The 21,554-nt window shown below is 45.2% G+C and overlaps 1 protein-coding gene across 3 annotated transcripts in view; it reads left to right on the top strand.

Moving 5' to 3' along the window:
- Positions 1 to 21,554, top strand: part of TGFA (transforming growth factor alpha) — a 105,135-nt gene that overhangs the window by 30,332 nt on the left and 53,249 nt on the right. For 2 of the 3 annotated variants that reach the window (XM_002757649.6, XM_008980541.4), the window contains exon 2: positions 7,461 to 7,514. In XM_002757649.6, the coding sequence (XP_002757695.2) occupies positions 7,461 to 7,514 (54 nt within the window). Of the gene's footprint in view, positions 1 to 7,460; positions 7,515 to 11,585; positions 12,093 to 21,554 lie in introns of all 3 variants that reach the window. The other variant, XR_013526508.1, reaches the window with a different exon arrangement.

Here is a 21,554-nt window from a genome sequence, read left to right on the forward strand (position 1 = left end):
TGTAACAAACTTGCACATCCTACACATGTCCCCTGAACTTAAAAGTTGGCTGTAATCCCAGCACTTTGGGAGGCCAAGGAGGGTGGATCACTTGAGGTCAAGAGTGCAAGACCAGCCTGGCCAACATGGTGAAACCCCGTCTCTACCAAAAATATAAAAAATTAGCCAGGTGTCGTAGCACACACCTGTATTCCGACTACTCAGGAGGCTGAGGCAGGAGAATCACTTGAACCTGGGATGTGGAGGTTGCAGTGAGCCCAGATCATGCCACTGCACTCCAGCCTGGGCAACAGAGTGAGACTCCATCTCAACAAAATTAATAAATAAAAAATAAAAGTTGGAAGTAAAAATTAAGTGCTCCCCATCTCCACTGAAATTAGAGTAAGAACCAAGACCTAGACTGTGGTGCAGGGATCTAGAATAGAAGAAAGAAAGGAATTCCTGAGGCTCCACAGGTTTTCCCATTCCCCATCTGTATACCCTCAATACTCACTACCCGGCCCCTCATCCAAGTCTTTGATAAGATTTTAACTCTGTTTTTAAGCTGGTGACCTTTAGAGAAATTCAGTTCAACATACATGTATTAAAATCCTATATAGGTCCATTAGGCCAGGTGTGAGGATAGAGATGAATTAGCCACAGCTCCTGACCACACTAGAGAGGAGAGACAGATAAAATGTAAAACCTTATGAACTGCAAGGCAGAATAAAGTCAAGATTCCTCTGAGGAAGAAATGATTATTTCTGACATTTGAGCAAGGCTTTGAGAGGCCAATTTGATTCCCATGGGTAGAGGATGGGCTATGTCGTCTTGAGAGATCAGCATGATGTGAACGAAAACTATCAACAGTAGCACCTACCATTTGTTGCATGTTTATTGTGTGTCACTCAAGAGACCACATTTTTCTTATGTGTCCCTTTTTTAATCTCTAAACAACGCTGTGCAGGAGTTGGATCTCTTTATCTGCTTTTACAGTGAAGGAAACTGAGGCTCGGGCAGCTAAAGTCCACAGCCGTAAGAAGTTGGGTCAGGATCCTAGTAGCATAAGCCCAAAGCACTAGGCTGCTGGTGCCAGCTTTTGTGCAGGGTAAAGGGGCAGTGCTGGGCAGCTGGGGTCAGAGGACCTGACAGGAGGGCATGGGCAGAATTTAGGTGGAAATGGGGTCTCAGACCAGGTTATGCATGCTAAATCTCCACTCAGGACTTGGGGCTGGGTTCTGTCTCTGCACTGGGTTCTGTGAGTGGTAGGGAGCCCATGGAGAGCTTAGAGAAAAGGAGTGATTTCATTCAGCAAGGTTAGTCTCGCAGTAGGAGCAAAGAATTTTTATTAAGCTGTTGGCAAGGAAACCGGTCTTACAACTATTGTGATAGTGCAGGGAGAGATGATGGGGCCTGAATTGGGGCAGTGGCAGTAGGGATGCAGGGGGATGGATAGAATGGACTGTGTGGAGGCTTGGTGTCTAGGAGGGCTTGGCTTGGATACTGGGTGAAGGAGAGGGAGGGGCTGACAATGACTGCCTGGTTATCAGTCCCGCCCAAAACTAAGGAGGAGGTGGAAGACATGAGTTTCATTTTGAACATATGATTTGGGGTACAGGCTTGGGGAGAGTGGTGGAGGTTGGAGATAGTGTTTGGGCATGGAAGCAGGGGAAGCATCTATGGGATTGTAGTGTCAGTCCAGTGCCTTAGTGGGCCATAGTGATGACTTCAGCAGCCCACTCTTATCTGCCTTTGCTGAAGTATGGAAGAGTCCATTTTTCTCTGGTAGTTGCTGTCCCATGTGACTTGGACATTTTAAGGAAAAGTCACAAGTCGCAGATTTCTCTTTTTTTCCTTAATTTGCTCACAGTAGCTAGGTGCTCAATAAATATTTGATTAGTTAACATAAGTAAATAACAACATTTTAAACATTTTTTGTTGTAGTTGTTTTGAATGGGAGTCTCGATTTGTCGCCCAGGCTGGAGTGCAGTAGAGCAGTCTCAGCTCACTGCAACCTCCCTCCGCCTCCTGGGTTCATACAATTCTCCTGTCTCTGCCTCCCAAGTAGCTGGGATTACAGGTGACCACCACCACACCTGGCTAATTTGTGTATGTTTAGTAGAGATGGGGTTTTGCCGTGTTGGCTATTTAAACCCTCAAAAAGCATGCTATTTCAAGATCAGTCCTTGGAACACCAGTAGCCTACAGCCAAGCGACCACAGGGCCTCAGATAAAACCTTTGTTGAAGTCCTCTTAGTGCCTTCCAAAAGGAGGAGGATTATGACCCCCTCCTCATCATCCCGAACTTCCTGGAAGTTATGATGAAACAGGACGGAGATGTAGCACCATCAACTGCTGTTCAGTGAGTCCTCACAGTGACTTATGAGCCTCACGTACTCTGTACATTTTGTTTCATTTAATCCTTGCAAGTCCCATGAAGAGCTGTTATCCTTGTTTTAAGGATGAACACACCAAGGTTCTGCAAGTATACATACTAGAGCCAAGGTCTCACAGTGAAGGAGTGGCAGAGCCAGGATTTGTACCCAGGCCTGATGGCAAAGCCCCTTTCTGCTGTGGCATAACAGGCTAGAAAGTGGTAGGCGGTTGTGGTGCAGGCACCTGTGTGCCCATTTCTCTTGCCTCCCTGATCCTGAAGGTTCATTCTGAATATTTGTTTTTTTGCTATTGTCAGATATGTTTAGATGGAGATGGGAAATTCCTGTGAGCTTTCAGGTAATGCTGGATCATTTCCTGTGATGTCATAGTCATGAAGTATTTCCCGAGATTTATCAAGTTGGAACTTGCTGCTGTCCAGTGGGGATGCCACATGGCTGCTTTTGGCCTTAATATCCTAATCAGTTTGTGGATAGTCTCAAGGGTAGGCCATGGTACACACATCCTACCAGCCTTGCTTGTAGGGCCTTCCCTTTTTTCTTCTTAATCAGTTCTTGCCCTGAAGCCGGCATCCTCACCTGGCTGTCAAACCTCTTAGATTTAAAAGTATTGAAGAAATCATAATCATACAATGTGGTAAATTTTGCTATGCAGTTAAAATCCTGCCATGCTTGCAAACAAAATGTAGATGTTGATATATAATTCATAAGGGAAGATGCCATGAACTTATACTGACTGGCCCTGGGTTCTGTGTGGCCCATTTCTTTAAATGTTTGTGCCCACATGGAAGCCTCTGCAGACCTCTCCCTGAGCAGCGGGATTCCCACCTTCTATGTACCACTCTCTACTTCCTGTTTGTCAGGACCCGCCAGCTCTAAGAATGGTAGGGGGGAGGAAGAGGATCACCTGCTGCCTTCTGAATGCCCACATTCCCTTCTGCCCTGCCCTCTAGCACAACGCCTGTCCTCCTGCCCTGAGTGTGTTCTTCAGCCAAAGGCCTTTCCTCACCACCTCTTCTGAATCCAGAGCAGCCTTCATCCAAAGGATCTGCTGCAGCTCTTCATCCTCCCACATCCCCTGAAAACAGAAACTCACCCTTCACCCATTCATGCAGGTGAAAGGTAGAGCTTGATATTCTAGATCCACGCAGTGGAGTAGGTAGGGGCCTGAAAGCAAATACCAGCCCCAGTGGAGGCCAGAACAGGACATGGTCCACTCTGCTGGGGTGGCCAGGGGCCAGAGGATGCTCCTCCCAGCTCCAGCCACTATAGCTGAGTGTCCACAGGAGAGGTAGTCACCAGGCCAATGGGTGGTTGAAGATGAAGGGTGTCCAATGCTGAAGGCACAGCCTGCGTATCTGTGCAGAATTGCTAGTCTTGTGCCTGAGTGAGGTGCCCAAGTGAGGGGTTGGAGTGGGGGTGTTTTGCTCTGGAGCCCAGGGGAGAGGGGTGTCCAGCCTTTCTCAAGAGCATATCCCATTGCAGTAAGCACACAGGTTTCAGGATGGCTCCACTTCTGGGGATTCATGAGCTAAATCAGTGAGCCTCCCTTTTATCTTGCTTCTGTTGGGAACTTTTACCTGAGTACCAAACAGCTGAACTGTAAGCATGGCAACACCTGTCCTTCCTTCAGGGCAGGCCAGGTTCCCACTGTATTTTGAGGGGCACAGGATCAGCCTTTCACAAGGGTTTTCTTCTGTTGCATGTGGTTTTCCCCTTGATACCACTCCCTTCTTTTCTTTTTTCTTTTTGAAGTCCACAGTCTTGGGATTCCCCTCTTTGGAGCTATTTAAACAGAAACGGGATGCCAGCAGGAGTGGCCCAGAGGGGATTCCAGCCTCCCTGTCCTGAGGGCCTGCGGCAGGCAAGGGCCAGCTTTGAAACTCAGGAGGAGCCTGTGGCTATGGGCCACTAGGCCTGTACACTGTGTGTCTCCCTGACTCACTGCATGTGGCCACAGTCCCTGTGGCTGTGCTTCCCTCATCCTTCCTTTGTTTCGGATGACCCCAGGAGCCTGCAAGGCCATGTGTTTCTGGAAGGTCCTAACACAGCCTGGCTTTCTAAGCATAGTCGTATGGCCAGAGGCGTGGGCAGCTGGTGAGCCTGGATGCTCATACCTTTGCCCCTCAGTAGACCATGCTCATGGCAGGGAGATTGGAGACAGTGGGAGAATACCCAAAAGGCGATGGATGGCCCCCAGAAAGAGAGGGATCAATGCTCAGCCGCTGGGCCTGCAGAGTCTGTTGTTTGGACTCACTTGGGGTTTGTAACTGCTGAATACACACCTGTGTCACAATCCGCTACAGTCAGAAGGACTGTGGTGTGGTCTGGTAATTAGACACTGTCTTGTGCATGGGAGTTGGACACACTGGAGTTTGAATGTGGCTGCAGAAGCTTGGGAAAATTTCTTAATCTCTCTAAGCCTTAGTTTTTTCATCCGTATGATTGGGCATTTCTACCAGCTGAACCAGAAGGCTGGGAGACACCTATGTCACGAATTGTTATGAGGACTAAGTAAGAGAACACATACAAGACCTTAGAGTGGGACTTGTTCATGCCCAATAAGGGGTGCACATCCACCTGCAGAGTGAGAGGCCTGAGCCCTGTCCTCCTGTCCAGGGTTCTCTTAGGCTCACCACATAATGAAGACAAAGCAGAGGCTCACCACACATCACAGGGCTTCAGCCGATGCTGGGCATGATCGAGATTGCAGAGTGAAGCCCAGGGCATCAAAAAGTTGTTTTCCATGGGAACGTGAGGGTATAGAAAAGACCTATTCTTCTCGTGCTGCTCAAATTATGAATAAAAAACCCAGTGTCTTTCATCTATGGAATACCATGGTTTTGCAAACTTTAATTCATTCCCAGAACACCTCTGTGAGTTTGGCAGCTGCAAGCCCACAGGTGAGGAACAGAAGGTGAAGTAATTTGCACCAAGGCTGGGGAGTGGGCCCCCATTGCACACCCTCATCTTACTGGAGCAGTGCTGCTCATCAGTGCCTTGTCCTGGATTCAGCTGTACAGTGTTTGCTTTCTTGTCTGAGTTTCACTTAAGCAGGGGCCACCATGTAACCCAGGAACCGTGCTGACTGGGTTCGCCCTGACTGACAGGATATGGGGCAGGAACAGGGCATGAAGATAATTCATTAGTTCAGGCGCAGTTTGTGACAGGCCAGCCACGCTTCCCCTCAGAGTATGCAAAGCATCCCCAGTGTCATCTTTGTACACTATTATGGGTCACTGGCTGACTTTAGCCCAGAATGGTTTGTGGCAGTGCCAACAAAGTCAGGGCAGCTTCGAGAACCACTGACTTTTCCCAGCTTGGATGGGGATGCCTTGTTTTAACACTGGTGTGTGGGTGACAGGGGAGCCCTGGAAGCCTTGCTTCCAAAATTAGCATCTATTGGCCAGCAAGAAGGAATTGCACAGGGAAGACGTGTGATTTTGCTGATTTACTCTCCCTGTCCCCCTGCCCTGCCTCCAACTCCAGCCCAAACATCTGGCTCAGGACTCTCTAAAAGTCTTTGGGAGGTCCATGCCAGACCTCCAGTAAAAGCAGTCTAAAGTACTTAACGTTTCTCATTTCAGAGGTTGAAAGGAACATTGGGAGCATGATTGCTCTATCTATTCCAAGTGCGTTTTTTCCTTTGAGAGTCAGGACTTCTGTGTGTACACCCTAAGTGAAAAGGGGCAAGGAGCCCTCACAGCCTGCAGAGGAGGGGGCTGCACGGATCCTGTAACAGACAGAACTTTGCTTGTTTCCTGTGCGGACTTGATTCATCTGCCTTCTGGGCTAACCTGTCAGAGGCCCAGCCCCTCGGCATGGCAACTGTGGCATCTTTTTGCATTTCAGTTTTGGGAAGTCATTCTAGTGTGGCTCATGCTGATTGCATAACTCAGAAGAGGTTCCTTCTTCATTGGAAGGTTGCTGCTGTTTCCAGAAACCTTGAGTACTGTAATCTGAGGGCACAGAAAGGTCATTGGTTGGCAGGGCTGGCTTTATGGGCATGCAAGCTGTGTGGTCACACAGGACCACGTGCTCACAAGGGCCCTGAGCTTGAGGTTTAATACTCTGCAGTTGCAATCTTGAAATTTGTGTAGTTTTATCTTAGAATTTGTGTCTTGTAGGTGACATTCATTAGGACAATAGAGTATGCACGGGGTGGGGCTTAGAGCCTTGGTTCCCATGGTCCTGCCTGTTACTATCTCCCCGCCTCCCCTAGGTTTTCTTGCTCCTGCTGTGCTCTGCCCCTGGTTGGACCTGGACACAAAAAGGGCTGGGGTTAAGTGCATGGCATTTCAGGGTTGGGCATGGTGGCAGCTGTCCTCATCCTGAAGTGGCAGCTCCATGGCATCTTCAGTGGGCAACTAGAGAGGGGTGAGCTGCTTGACTCCCCTGATCCAGTACCTAGTACGTCCTGGCAGGGAGGAGGCAATACCCTTAAGGGGTCACCCATCCATCTTGGGTTGGGACAGCCAGTTCCTGGAAAGAAGAGATACCTGACTAGACCCCGCAACCCCCAGCTGGGTCACAGCACATTGGTCCAGCTGCTGGCTGGAAGGAAAGCCCAGAGGCAGTGGGTCCTTTGCTCCCTTGCACACTCTGTCCCTGGGGGGCACCTATGAGGGGCTGCACTCAGCCTGCGGGTATCCTCACACTCAGGACAGCAACGATGTAAATAGCAAGCAAACATGATGACATGAACAGCAGGGTGAATGTCACTGAAATGTACAATTAAAATGGTTAAAATGGTAAATTTTATGTTATGTATATTTTCCCACCACAAAAAAAAATAAGGTGTTAAGAAAAAACAAAAGCCAAAACCACCCTGACAGACGGAGAGAGAGGCTGGAAGAAGTGGAAGGCTCTTCATTTCAGAGCTTCTATGGGTACTTTCTTCCTGCTTTTTAACAAGGGGTCCCATGTGCTTATTCTGCACTGATGCCCACAAATGATGTCACCGAGCCTGTCTACAGTCCACTCTGTAAACTACCAAGTCTTTGCCTGTCACAGAGCCTGCCCTTTAAGCCTCCGAGGACATCACTTGCCAAGCAGACTCTGACCTTTTCCCTCTTCTCTACCCAACAGGTATCGTGTTGGCTGCGTGCCAGGCCTTGGAGAACAGCACGTCCCCCTTGAGCGGTGAGTGCAGCTGCCCTGCCTGTGTGGATGGCGTGTGGGAAGGGAGTGGGCCTGCTGCTGTGTGGAACCTGGCCTCTTGCCCACTGAACACACGCCTGTCCCAGAGCTCTCTCTGCCCCCGCCTCAGGGATGAGGTGGCGCTCACTGGAAGGTTTGAACGGCAGGCCCAAGGGGGGCTGTTCCTGGCACCCTCAGGGGCCTCCCCTTCGTGTCTCTCCTCAGCTGTTCAGACAATTCCTGTGGGCAAGTGTGCCGAAACAGGGCCTGCAGGAGCTCGGGGCCAGCCACGTTTTTCCGGCTCCGGTGATAGTCCACCGGAATTAGAACCCAAATTCCTGAGCCCCCGTTTGCTTTTCTGCCTGGTGACCTTTGTTTAGTTATTTTCTGGTTTGCATTTTGATACTTGCAGTTAAAAAATTTTTGGCTTTTTTTTTTTTTTTTTTTTAATTTTAAGATCCTAGATCAAAATAGTGGAAAGGTTGGGACCTGTGGGAGGCAAACCACGGTGGTCTCAGCACTGCGAGGAGGCAACCTGTGCTGGATTTGCACGTTGCTTTTCGCCTTTGTCCATGTGTGTTCATATTTTTATACGGTTAGTCCTGGTGAGGAAACAATGTGGATTCCTGCTTTTGAAGCTCAAATGTTGGGGCAGTACATTGTTCCATGTTGCTGGAAACTCTTGAAATCTGTTCTCTTATAATGTCAGGCTGTCCCACTAAAGTGAACATGTGTGATTTCATGAAACATTCCCCATTAGATATTTATGGTGCTCCTAGTTTCTTAAGTTATGATACTACCTCTTCATGCCTAGAAGCTTTTTCCTCCTCTTGGATTGTGTCCTCAGAATGTATCTCCGGACATAAATACAGATTTATGACTCTTGATACAAATGCTAGACAGCTTTCCGAGTGAATGGTGCCGATTTTTACCAGCAGTGTGTGAGCACACCAGTCCCACCACTCCCTGGTTAGCATGGAGTGTGTTTCACTAACTTCTGCTTCCATCTGTTACTGCACTAGCCTCCTGCTGTGTCTCCATAGTTATTTCAGAGAGGTTCCAGTGGGAGGGGGTGAGTTTCTTATCTACTCATAAATTCTCTAGGCAGCCACACTGTGTCCCTGGTACCTTGCTGTTCTCCTCTAGGCCTTTCCCTCCAAACCCACTGGCAACACTCCCAGTCCCACTAGGTACCACTGCTGCTGCAGCCCCACCCCGCCTTGCTACTGTTATCCTTGATGTGCTTGAAGGTGCCTCAGACACTTGGTGGTCCATGACGACACAGAAGAAAATGCCTCTCCCACTCTATGTCGTGCTTTGTTGGGGCTGGAGGTGGAAGGGTGTGAGTGTGTCCACACAAAGCAGGGCTTCTGGAGTCCAGGGTCTACCAGGGTTCCCATAAAGCAGTTCTTTCACTTTGTAATTGCCTCCCATCCACAAAGGGCTCAGATATGAACATATAGGGAGGAAAAAGAGGATAGCTTAGTAACTCCATCATGCAGATTTCAGAATTGACCCAACCCCCTTTCTAGAATGTACTTGCCCCAAGGTTCACCTTCAGCCCCTCCTACAGATGGACCTCTGGTGACTTGCCCAAACACTAGAAAGTACTGACACTGCAGCAACACTTACACACTGGGTATCATTTGAGAAAACCTGGATACTGGGCCAGTTGGGGGTTACCACTTTGATACTTGTCACTGTTATCTCCAGGCATCTCCATAAGCCGAGAAGGCTCCTGTGTTTTCTTCACCTTCCCTGCACTCTTTAAAGCCTAACTGGGTGGAACTGAAGTATAAAGGTCTTGAGATTAAGCCAGAAGAGGGAGATGGAGGCCTGTTCCCCAGGCCTCTATCCCTAGTTTCCCGGCTCTCTGGTGGAGCCTTCCTCCTGCTCCTCCTTCACACTCGAAGACCAGATAGGCCAAGAGCCAGGTTCTCCACTGAGTCAGGTGACAGGATGCGATGATGACAAGTGCTGCCACTGCCATCCATGGAGAAGCGGGTACTCTTGGTCATTTGACCCCTCCTCCAAGTCTCCGTCCATTCTGACAGACGAGAAAAGCCTAGAGATGTTGCCCTTGAGCCTGTTCCCCAGGAGCCTGGCATAGCTCCTGCCTAGGCCTTTTGGGGTTCCCCAGGCCCTGCTGAGCAGGTGTAGGCAGACCTGATACATTTGTCCAGAAGGGGACTATTCTTTTTGCAGTCGTGAACAACTCTGTTCCCTCTTTCCTTCCTGAGCTTCTTTCTATGAGAATGTCTCTGAGGTGTACTTCCCCTGATTGTGGAGTGTGGTCAGAAAATAGCATTTGAACCCCTGCTGTGTTGCATATTACTCTGTAACCATCTCGGTGCCACTCTGGGGGCTGAGGTGGTCTGTGAGAGCAGAGGCAGTGCCACACCTTCTAAAGACCAGAGAGCTTCAAGTCCCCCGGGTTGGCTGGCAGTCTGCAGAGGATGGAGGTAGCTACCCGTCTGCCCTCTCTGTTGCTGTCTGTGTGATGGGTCACTGAGCTATAGAACTTGCACCCCAGGGCCTTAGAAGTTTAATGAAATTGTTCTTTCCAGTTTTACTTACTCTCTGCCCTGCCCTGTGAGACCCAGACATGAATGTAGAGCAGGCTGGGCCAGGAGAAAAGTCCAAGTGGTGATGACCGTGTTATAGTCACGCCTCCAAAGGCTGGGGCTTTATGACTAAATCAGGCTTATGCTTAACTCTCTGTCCTTTAGGGTGACTGTCCTGTCTCCTAGAGGACTACTCAGGTCCTTATAGGCCTTCCCACCCCATCCCACCCACTGTCTTCACCACACAGGGCTGAGATCCTGTGGTGGGTGCAGCTCAAACTGGGGACCAACTTCTACTCACTGCTGGTCATTGAAGCAAGTGTGTGTGTGTGTGTGTGTGTGTGTGTGTGTGTGTGTGTGTGCGTGTGTGTGTACTCATAGCTAATTTAATAAGTAAAACTCTGTTAACATTGTAACATTGTATTAAAGAAATCTTCATCCACAGAAGAAGAGATAGTAAAATCAGTTCCTGTATATCCAACACCCAGCTTTGACAATTAGCATCATTCTGTCATTTTTCTTTGATCTATTCCCTCATCTTTCTAATGTTTCCCTTTGCTGGGTATTTTAAAGCAAAGCCCACTTCACTCGTAACACTTCAGTGCATAAAGGCTTTTAAAACAGCACCGCAATTCCATTATTGCACCTGCAAGGGCAATGATGATTCCTTTTCGTTAGAACCTCAGATATAGAAGACAGATGATGCTATATCTAATTTAGTGGTACTTTTTTTATAATTTGCATTCACTTTCATGTCTTTGTATCTTGCTTTCTACTTTTATTTCTTTTCAGGTGAACACTCTTTTCATAAAATATATTCATGTCTCTGCTAGGTGACTTTCACATCTGAGTGCCTCTAACTCCCAATGCTCTGGATGTTGGTGGGCTCCTTTATTCAATCCCAGAATCAATCCAGAAACAAACCATCCAGAAAAATGTAAATGGCGTGAAACCATTCCTACCAATTAGGTGTGAAAATGGGTAATTTTAGAACAAAAGCTGTAAGGACTTCACCCATGATGTAAATTTGCAGTTCTTCTCACTCTCAGAGTTGATAAGAATGAGAAATAATAATGGATGTAAGATCGGTTTTGATACATTCCTGAGTGACAGCACTAGAGCATAGGGCAATGGGAATACTCAGGGTGAAGCCTCATGCTTTAATGGAACATTGTGGAGAGAAAATTGCAACTCCATGTGCTAATCAAGGGTGTCAGATGGGCTCAAAAGAACATGGGGCTTATCTCATGTGGCTTTCTTGTGCATTTTTTTCTTTTCTTTTTAGAAATGAGACCTTGCTATGTTGCACAGGCTGGTCTCAAATTCCTGGGCTCCAGCAGTCCTCCCGCTTTGGCCTCCCAAAGTGCTGGTATTCCCGGCATAAGCCACCATACCTGGCCTTTCTTGTGTATTTTGAAAAGAAAAGTTCTGTGTTCTTATTACTTGATCATTGCTCTTGGCCTTTCTTGTTGACATTTCATTGGTTTCTTCCTTTCTTCCTTTCTCTTAGATCCCCAAATATGGAGAACAGATGATGCCAGAGTCATACACTGTCATTAGTAAACGCTTCTCAGACAATCTGAGTGAGACAACAGAGGGATGTGCTGCCTGAGACTGGAGGTCAAGGATCATGGGTTTGGGGCCATTTGGTCTCAGTTTTTTCACATCCCTGGACAAGTTAGTTTTCTGGTTCCTGTTTGGATTTGTTTCCTCCTCTATTGGGCTTGAATTAGAAATGGCCCGTGAGATTTTTCACGTGACCACACTGATGGATTGGTAGAGATAACCTGGAGAGCCAGGGTGGAAAGTGTTATAAGACTGACTGTAGGTTTTAGGAAGTGCTGCGCTGATCCATTGCTCATAGGTCCAAGATAGGGAAGTGATAATGTCACTGACATGTATTTGATTTTCTTGGAACTAGATGCTTTTTCACATTCAGATTCGAAGATTCTAGTTGCTGGAACTATACAAAGGAGCAGGCTTTCTCTGCCTTGTCCTTAAGGAGCCTACTGTGCAGGTGAGAAAAGAGCATGGGAACCCGTGGTGAATGTGTTACAATGATACATGTAACCTTGGCTGACTGCTGAATGCATGCTTTAGAAAATAATTGCCATGGGAGTGAAATCAGTAGCGTGGTTTGGGATGGAATATTTTTTATCAGGTTGGTTGTCAATTTGTAAAGCAGACAGAGAAACATTAGCTGGAGGCAGGACAAGGGTGGCAGCACCTACAGCTTAGCACACCTGTCACACCCTCTCAAGGAAGGAGTTATGACCTATCTTCAAAAGACACTTTTAAATGCTCCTTAAAAGGGACAGAATGCACCCTAGCTAAGAAGTCGTTGGGTGGCTACTTGCTTAACCCTGAGAAATGTTGCACTGTTCCCAGGCTGCCCATCTGGTTCTTATATTTTCATGAGACTCACTCTAATGACCAAGGGGGTGTGGTGAGGACATTACTCAGGTGCCTGGGAGCCAGCCTCCAGGCTTCCATCTGCTAGCTGCCTTGCATGAGCTGGGTACTCAGGGCGGCACTTTAAATCTCTGAACTTCTGCTCCTTCCTCTGGCCTGTGTCTAGGGACACCCACCTGGAATCAAGGCGTGTTTGAAGGCTTGCTTAATTTAGTGTCTGGGAGACTTTTCAGAGGTGATGATGAAAGAACATGGAAATTTACAGTGTGGTTATTCATGGGGAATGTCACCATTATCAGCTGGCTTAGGGAGATGGTGATCAGATCTCAGTGGTGACTCTGGGCTTAAATATGTTGAGGTGGCAAGTTTGAGCTGGGGGTACATAGAGGGAAGGCAGATGAGATTAGAGGGGAAAAGTCTTTGAAGGCTTTACTTGTTTGGGAAACAGGTAGAACGTGTGTCAGCCAGCAAGCAAGCGATCTGGTTATTGCTCATCTCACCTAACAAAAGCTTTTCAGAACTGCACGCTGCTTCCCCGTTCCCTTGTCTAGAATTTTCCCAGGTGGAGCTGAAGTCATTCTAAAATTAGAAGGCTCATGTATTCTACATGGCTCACCTGCTCCAAATATGTGTCTATAACACAAGGCACTTGGTATGTCTTAGTTTGGGGATAAAACCACATATACCTATTTGTGCTTATTTTAAAGAATGATTAGAAGAGCATTGGAGGGAATGAGGGATTCTTCCTTTCCCCTCCAAGATGTATTCTTGTCATCCACATTCTCATTTCACCTTCTACTTTTGCAAAGGAAATTGTGCTGGTTCAGTACTTTTTAAGCAAAGTCTGCTCAGGGTAGTAGACAGAACACGGATATGAAATCAAGAATCGTAATTCTGACTCACTGGCTGCAAGACCTTAATAGAGCTTTTAAATCTTCTTGAACCTCAGTTCTCCCATCAATAAAATGAAGGAGTGGAATGAAGTTGGTGTCTTTTCACAGTGAGTTACAGAATCACTGTATGGGTCGCAACCACCCTTTTCAAAGTGGAATTAAGAGTTTAGAATAGAGAATTTCAGAGTGCATTACATGAAGGAAGGACAAGTACTGTTTCATGGCTTATTTCAGTTATTGATAGATTCATATGCTGACATTCTGCGTCACTCTACTTGCATGACTTACATCCATATTGCTGCTTCTATAATTTCCAAATTTTATTTATTCATAAATAAGAGATGAGACACTTGCAGAGTAAGCACCATAAATCTCTAGACCTATAATATCCCTCTTACCCCTCCCTAGTCTTTTATAGTTGCCTTATCCACTCCTAATTTGATAGCAGTTCATCTTCATTTTTCCAAAACTCTCTACTTATAGAAACAACAGCTCTTTCCTTATGCATAGATATTTCATTGATTTACATAATATGTAATTAAGTTACATAAGTACACTAGTGAGTACAGCGACATAAACAGGTTTGAGAACAAATGCAAATGGCCTCTTGGTAAATATGTAGCCTAATTGTTGAGAACAAAAATAAGCTGATAAACTACAGTAGCCAACTGAGCTTTTGCATGCTGAAGGCATTGGTCTAGATACTTTAGCAAAGAAATGGAGAGTATGGGATTGGGTAAATCCGGGGTTTGGTTTAAGTAAAGCTCAGTTAAAGAGCATCTACCATCTTTGAAAGGGGCAAAGCAGGCCAGGTGCAGTGGCTCACACTTGTAATCTCAGCACTTTGGGAGTCCAAGGCAGGCAGATAACGAGGTCAAGAGATGGAGATCATCCTGGCCAACATGGTGAAACACCATCTGTACTAAAAATACAAAATTAGCTGGGTGTGGTGTCACGTACCTGTAGTCCCAGCTACTTGGGAGGCTGAGACAGGAGAATCACTTGAACCTGGGAGGCAGAGGTTGCAATGAGCTGAGATTGCGCCACTGTACTCCAGCCTGGTGACAGAGTGAGATTCCATCTCAGAGAAAAAGAAAGAGGCAAGGCAATTGACAAAACTAATGGATGTGGATATGGGCATAACCTTCTGAGAAATAGCTTCACATTAATAGTGAATGGAATTCCTTAATATTAGTAAATGAAAACTTAAAAATTGTCTATGTCCTGTAACTCAACTGTTGCACTTAGGGATCTGTTTCACAGAACAATCAGATATTAGGTTATTATCCAGCAGAGTGAAAAGTAGCCAGTGTCAACAAGAGGGAAACAGTTATGGAACAGGTAGACAGATAGGCTACTATACAGCCCCTCAAAATCATGTTGATGAGGAATGTTTAAGGATGTGGGGAAATGCACATGATATATACACAGAAAAAAGTAGTACATAAAACTGAATGATGTAACTCAAACTTATAAGCTATATACACAGATACAAAAAAACAGGACATCTGGTGTTCACATTAATGATCTTTGGTTAACGATATTGTATGTGAATTTCATTTGCATTGTGTATTCCTGTTTTTCCAGTATCTAAAAAGAAAGAAAAGGCAGTGGCTGCCCTGCAGGTCTGTTGGCCAGTGTGCACTGAGTGCAGGCTACCTTGGCCTTGCAGTCCAGTGACTGCAGCTGTCTCTGAGGCTTGGGCAGTACTGCTGTTTCTAGAGCATGGGGAAACAGCGGCGCCTTGCATGTGGGCCACCCATTTTTGGAGCTTGGCTCCCAGACCTCACTCACCTGCACAGTAGCCCTCACAGGACCTTGCTGTCTGGATGAGTCGGCCCCAGCAATTGCCACTTTAACGCAAAGATCTGGGAATGCTCATCCACACTCTTCTTCAGTGCCTGGGACTCCTAAATCTTGATCCACTTCACAGAAATTTCAAGTACTTAATAATTCTAGGTTTCAACAGAGGTTAGGCCTTTCTGGGCACCCAGGTCTGTGGTCAGTCTCTCAAATGTGAAGACTCTGAAACCATTCAGTCCAAGTTCAGACTCCACCTCTGCCACTTACTAGCTGTGAGACCTTGGGCAAGATACTTAACCTCCCTGTGCTTGGCTTCCTTATCTGCAGAATGGGAATAATAATCGTACCTATCATAAAGTTGCTATGACAAGAGCTGACTGTAAAGAACACACTTGGAACTGTTTGTATACCCAGCAGCTACTCTCAGTGTTAGCTGCTGCTGCTGCTATTACTACCCTTACTGTCATTACTGGTGATGCATATGGTGTGAAGCAAAGCTGTATCTTTATGGTTACTTTTTACCACCTGGAGTTAAGGCCTATGGTAATCTTACATGTCAGTGTGCCTAACAGTCATCCTGCTGACTGTGTTAAAATGTAGATTCCTGGGCCCTTGCAATGTGAGATCCAGAAATCTGCATTTTTAGTCATCAACATATTTTGTTAGAGCTTGATGGGAAGACGAGGCCGAGTGGTACCTGTCCTCGCAGGCTAAAACGCTCTCACCTGAAGGTGACAGCACTTTCCCATCCCCTGAGATCACACTCTACCTCAGCCAGACAGTGCTGCTCACTGGGAGTCTGTGAAATGTGTGTGTCCCAGGACTGACTTTCTAGTATTCACCCCGGACTTTGGGAAAGAAAAGTCAGAAACCTGGGCCACCTCAAACCTCAAACATCTCTCGCATTGGCTTTACTGTGATGAAATGATGAACATTGTGGCTTTCTGGTAAAACATCAGCTCTGTTTTCTGGCTGTGCAAACTCAAACTCCTGGCTTCTGAGTTTGGAGATAGACTGAGCATCTGGTTATTTACTGATGAAGAGACCTGCAGCTATTTTAATCTAGCGAGGCTCAGATGTCCCCACTAGTAGGCTCTGCCACTGTTTGCTTACAGCCTTGTTCAGAATCTCCCTTCTTCATTTCCTGTCTTGAAAGTTACGGCCCAATTCCCTTATCAGAATGTGTAATGGAAAGTGAGTTCACACATCTGGCCATTTTATCACCAGGTTGACTAAAACGTTTCTTAAATACCAAAACACAGGAGAAAATGGATTAGATGAAGTAGAATGGAGGGCCTCAGTGCTATTCACAGTGTAGCCTGGGGCTCAAATGGAGAAAGTTGGTTTTTTGTTTTGTTTTTTTCTTCCTAGTTGTCACTTAGCAGCCTCAGGGTAATCCCTCTTTTGGGGTCCTTTTTCGTTTTGACTTTTGGAGGCTTGGATTTAATGAACATTTCTCCCTGCCTTGCACAGTGGGTCCAGAAAGGTATTTTTAAGATTTTGAAAGTGAAACATCTCAGTTATTGCTATGAAATTTGCTACAAAAGAGTCTTTCTGGTAGGAGCCTCTATAAAATTCAGTTTCTAGCAGGCTTTCTACACGATATCCTGTTAAATAAACAGCCCAGCACAGTGAAAGGCTCTAGAAACCTAGGTGCACACCTGACTGAGTAATAACTGGATTGTAGTTGCCATTGTGGGCAATTTCCCAAGGATTCAGCTCTTCTCAACCTTTTTCAGAATAAAGATCCATTTTTAACATCAAAATTGTGTGAGACCCCACAGAGAGTAGTTGTGCCTTTACTAGTAACCTAAATTATTTTAAATGAATTAATAAATATAACCAAAAGCTGCTATGAGAACTCAATGACACTTTAAAATGAATTTGTATTTTATGAATCACAATACAATTTACATAGTAATATGAACTAACACTTACAGAGTACTCCGTATATACTGGATGCTTTTCCATTTAGCTTGATTTAGCTTCTACAACTCTAAGAAGAAGGTACTACTATTAGCTCCATTTTCAGATGGCAAAATTGAGGCAAAGAGAAATTAAGTAACTTGTCCAAGGTCACCTAGTTAGAAAGTGGCAGAGCTGGGATTTAAACCCAGGTAACTGGCTGCAGAATTCTAAGCACCGCACCACTATGCTCTAAAAACATACAGATACACATACATCTCACTCAGACCCACAGATGTTATTTGAGGGGAGATTTACAAATACTTTGCATTAAATAACTGTGTGACTCTCTTTCTTCCTCTTCTCCAAGACAAATTGGAAACCACTTTCTTGGGTTTTTAATCCTTCATTTCATGAAAATTTAGACATATACCTTAAAGCCAGGTATATGTGTGTATAACTACATGTGTGAATGTGCAAATGTGTACATATATACATATGCACATGTGAGTATATGCATGTATGTATATATAAGCTTTTGTTTTTATCTTATCACAAAACTATGGAATCTTTTGCATATATATTTGTATATATAAATATATATTTGTTTTGTTTTGTGTTTGTTTTTGATATAGAGTCTTGCTCTGTCACTCAGGCTGGAGTGCAGTGGCGCTATCTCAGCTCACTGTAACTTCTGCCTCCTGGACTCAAGTAATCCTCCCAACTCAGCCTCCCAAGTAGCTGGGACTACAGGCACATGCCACCACACAGGCTAATTTTTGTGGTTTTTTTAGAGGAGATTTTTTGCCATGTTGCTCAGGCTGGTCTGAAACTCCTGAGCTCAAGTGATCCACCTGCCTCGGCCTCCCGGGGTTGAGGGTACAGGCATGAGCCACTGCACCCAACCTGTGTACATTTTCTTCTATTCAACAAACACTGACTTATTTACCATGATGGACTTTGTTCTGCAGTGTCTAGGTTCTTATTATTGTAAATGTTTTTGCACAAATCTGGTCACAAAGATTCCTAAAAGAATCTTTTCGTGAATTGACTTAAGACGACTGTGTCAGTAGGCTTATGAAGCACAGGGGATTAAACCTATCAGACTCCAAAGTCACAAAGTTGGTGGGGATGAAAACTTAGTCCTCCCTCTCCTTAGCTTGATCTTGCCATCTGCTAGCCACCTTGGGTGTACGTCCAAGGTTGAGGCCTCTAAGTCAGAACAAATGCTTCACTTGATTTCCACTTCTTATTAACATGTGAGGACATCATGCCTTTTTATTATTTAAATTTGGCTTGATAAAAAGTTACCTAAAAATAAAAGCCATAAGTATTTGATAATACAGAGGTTAAAGTCAGGAGCAAGATGACCTAGATTTAAATATTAACTGTGTCCCTTGGGGACTATGACCTTAGGCGAGTGTCTTAACTACTCTGTGCCTCAGTACCCCATCTGTAACTTGAAGATAACAGCAGAACCTACCTCACAGGGTCTTCGTGAGAATGAAATGAGAGAATATATGTAAAGCATTTAGAACAGGGCCAGGCTTACACAGGACACGGATATTAAGTCCTATGTAAGTATTTGTTATAATTCTTTTCATTTAAATTTACAAAGATAGAAAGCAGTAACATACAAGTAAAAAATGGCATCTGAAATACCAAGATGGCCTGAGCCAATTGGTGGCAGGGACATGAGTTGAGTTTAAAGTCATAAGGGCCATGATAGGGTCAATCGCATAACTCAACACCAAGGTGTTATTTTCAACACTTAAAGAACATATCAGCCAGGTGTGGTGGCTCACGCTCGTAATCCCAGCCCTTTGGGAGGCCAAGATAGAGGATCACTTGAGGTCAGGAGTTCAAAACCAGCCTGGACAACATTGTGAAACCCCGTCTCCACTAAAAATACAAAAATTAGCCGGGCATGGTGGCTCGTACCTCAGCTACTCGGGAGGCTGAGGCATGAGAACCGCTTGAACCCGGGAAGCAGAGGTTGCAGGGAGCCAGATCATGCCATTGCACTCCAGCTTGGGTGACAGAGCAAGACTCTATCTCAAAAACAAAAACAAAACAAACAAAAAACAGATCAAAGGAAGCCACACTTCGGCTGTTGGGAAGTGGGGTCACGGAACCCATTATCCCAGTAGATGCCAAAACACTGAGGATTACTTTTAGAATTACGGCACCGCAGCTGAGAAAACACAGCCCTGAGGTAGTTTCCTTTACTTATGCAAGACATGGACAGTTTTGCACTATTCTGAGCAACAAGATTCAGGAGGAACATGAAGAAACTGGAGGGAGAAATTGGAGGGAACCACCAGGGCTGCTGTGTGGAAAAGCTGAAGGCCAGAGAGGTAGAAAGGACCTTTTGCTTGAGGAAGTCATGTTCTCACTTGCTCGCTTGCTTCACGGAAGCCCTTTTCACACTATTCTTTAGAATACAAACAGGTTGCTCTCCTTTGGTGTGAAAGGTTCAGCCAGCCGTGATGATCACAGGTAGTGACTATTCATAGCACTTTATATGGGAGAAGTTAGTGCCTAATTTCCCTTTTGATGCTAATGCCGTAAGAATCTAGGTGGGAGTACAGGTTAGAAATATAGAAAGATGGAAAACAATTAGATCATTAAATGGAGAGTATACCTACCTGAGGAACTAGAGCTGTTTGGGATTAAATTCTTAACCATCTGGGGGACAACATGGAAGAAAATCATACCTGCTCAGAAAAAGAAAAAGAAAGTTCTTGGTACCCTGGAGAAAGAGGTATTATTATACTGAAGGGCTCTTTGGCCCTTCAGTATAATTTAAGTCAATTTAAGTTGACTTTCTCTCTTTCTTGTTTAAGCATTTTTGTGAGTGAGCGGAAGGGTTTGCTGCGGAGGGCTGTGCTGGGCGTCAGAGATGGACCAAGGACAGTCAGTGCCCTTGGGCTCTTCTCAGTGGTGAATGCTGTGAATAGAACTGCAAAGCTTTGCCCAAATGAAATGACTGCCTGCCAGAGTTGTGAACAAAATGCTGTTAGAAAGGAGGCAGGCCGTCCTCTCCTGAGGGCACTGAAGAAGCTTCCCTGGAAGAGCAAACCAAAAGAAAATTGTAAGCAAAGAACACTGAAAAATTTTTCCTTTGAAAATTTTTTGACAAAAACCATGTGGTGTACATGTTCCAATATATGTATGTATAGATTGGGGAATGACCAAATCAAGCTAATTAACATACATATGATTTCACATACTTAAGACCCTCATCTCATAACAAATACAAACATCAACTCAAAATGGATGAAGACTTAAAAGTAAAATCTGAAACTGTGAAACTACTAGAAGAAAACAGGGAAAGAGCTCCATAACATTAGTCTCTGCAAATTTTTTGGGGGGAGATACTTCCAAAAACACAAAATAGAGAAAAGGATTATACCAAATTAAAATGCTTCTGCACACCCAAGGAAACAATCAGCAGTGTGAAGAGACAACCTGTGGAACAGGAGAAAATATTTGCAAACCATACATCTGATAAGGGGGCTTATACGGAAGCCTACACAAGGCCACAGGCTTATTTGGAAGCTTACACAGGAGTCCCTATCTAAGGAACTCAAATGGCTCACAACAAGGGTGCCCAGGGTCAGCTCTTCTAGAAGCAGAGAGAGCCCCTTTGACTTAGGATACAGTGGAGGCAGCTCCAGACAGTCTGTTTTACTGCACTGGGGGAAGGAGCTGAGTTGGGCAGTTCTTCCTCCCTACTGGTCACATTTCAAGTTAAAATGATCAACCTTGGTAAAGAGGGTTGGTACTACAGAGCTCTTCAAATAGTTGCTCTAGGAAAAAACATTATTGACTCATTAAGACACAGGAGTTCTCCAAAAGTACATTTTGCCATTAAGAGTACAAGTTAACTTTTTTTTTACTTGGCTTAAGTAGTATAACTTTGTGACTGGATATAGCCCCTGAACCAGGATGTTGTTTGGAGAGAGAGCTTTTCTGATACCAGTATTTTAAAATATCAGTGTATTTTTATTGGTGTTCAAAGACTGATGTTATTAAAAATCTGGCCCAGGGAGGATTCTCAGTTAATATTTTTGTTTTTAAGTAAGAGAGTTCCTGATGCCCATGCCACTTGTATGTGGTACCTCCTTGAAGAGGTTGTCCCGAGAAGCCTGTGGCAGCTCTGTCTAGAACTACACTGTCCAATATGGCAGCCACATGCAGCTGTGGAGTGCTTGACACATGGCTAGTTCCAACGGAGATGTGTTTTTATCCTAAAGGTGGCTACTAGACATATAGAATTACTCTTGCGGCTTATATTATTTCACAGTTTTAGAAACTTGCAACGCATTTGTTTTCACTCACATCCGTTCCTTCAGTCCTGGGTTTCTCCCTAAACACCAGCCCAGAGTCATCTTTCCTCAGTCTCATTTCAATACTGTGCTGCAGCCAGCTGTTGAGTGCTTTCTCCTGTCCCTGTACTTGTG

Source organism: Callithrix jacchus, chromosome 14 (genome assembly GCF_049354715.1).
Source record: "Callithrix jacchus isolate 240 chromosome 14, calJac240_pri, whole genome shotgun sequence".
Lineage (NCBI taxonomy): Eukaryota > Metazoa > Chordata > Mammalia > Primates > Cebidae > Callithrix > Callithrix jacchus.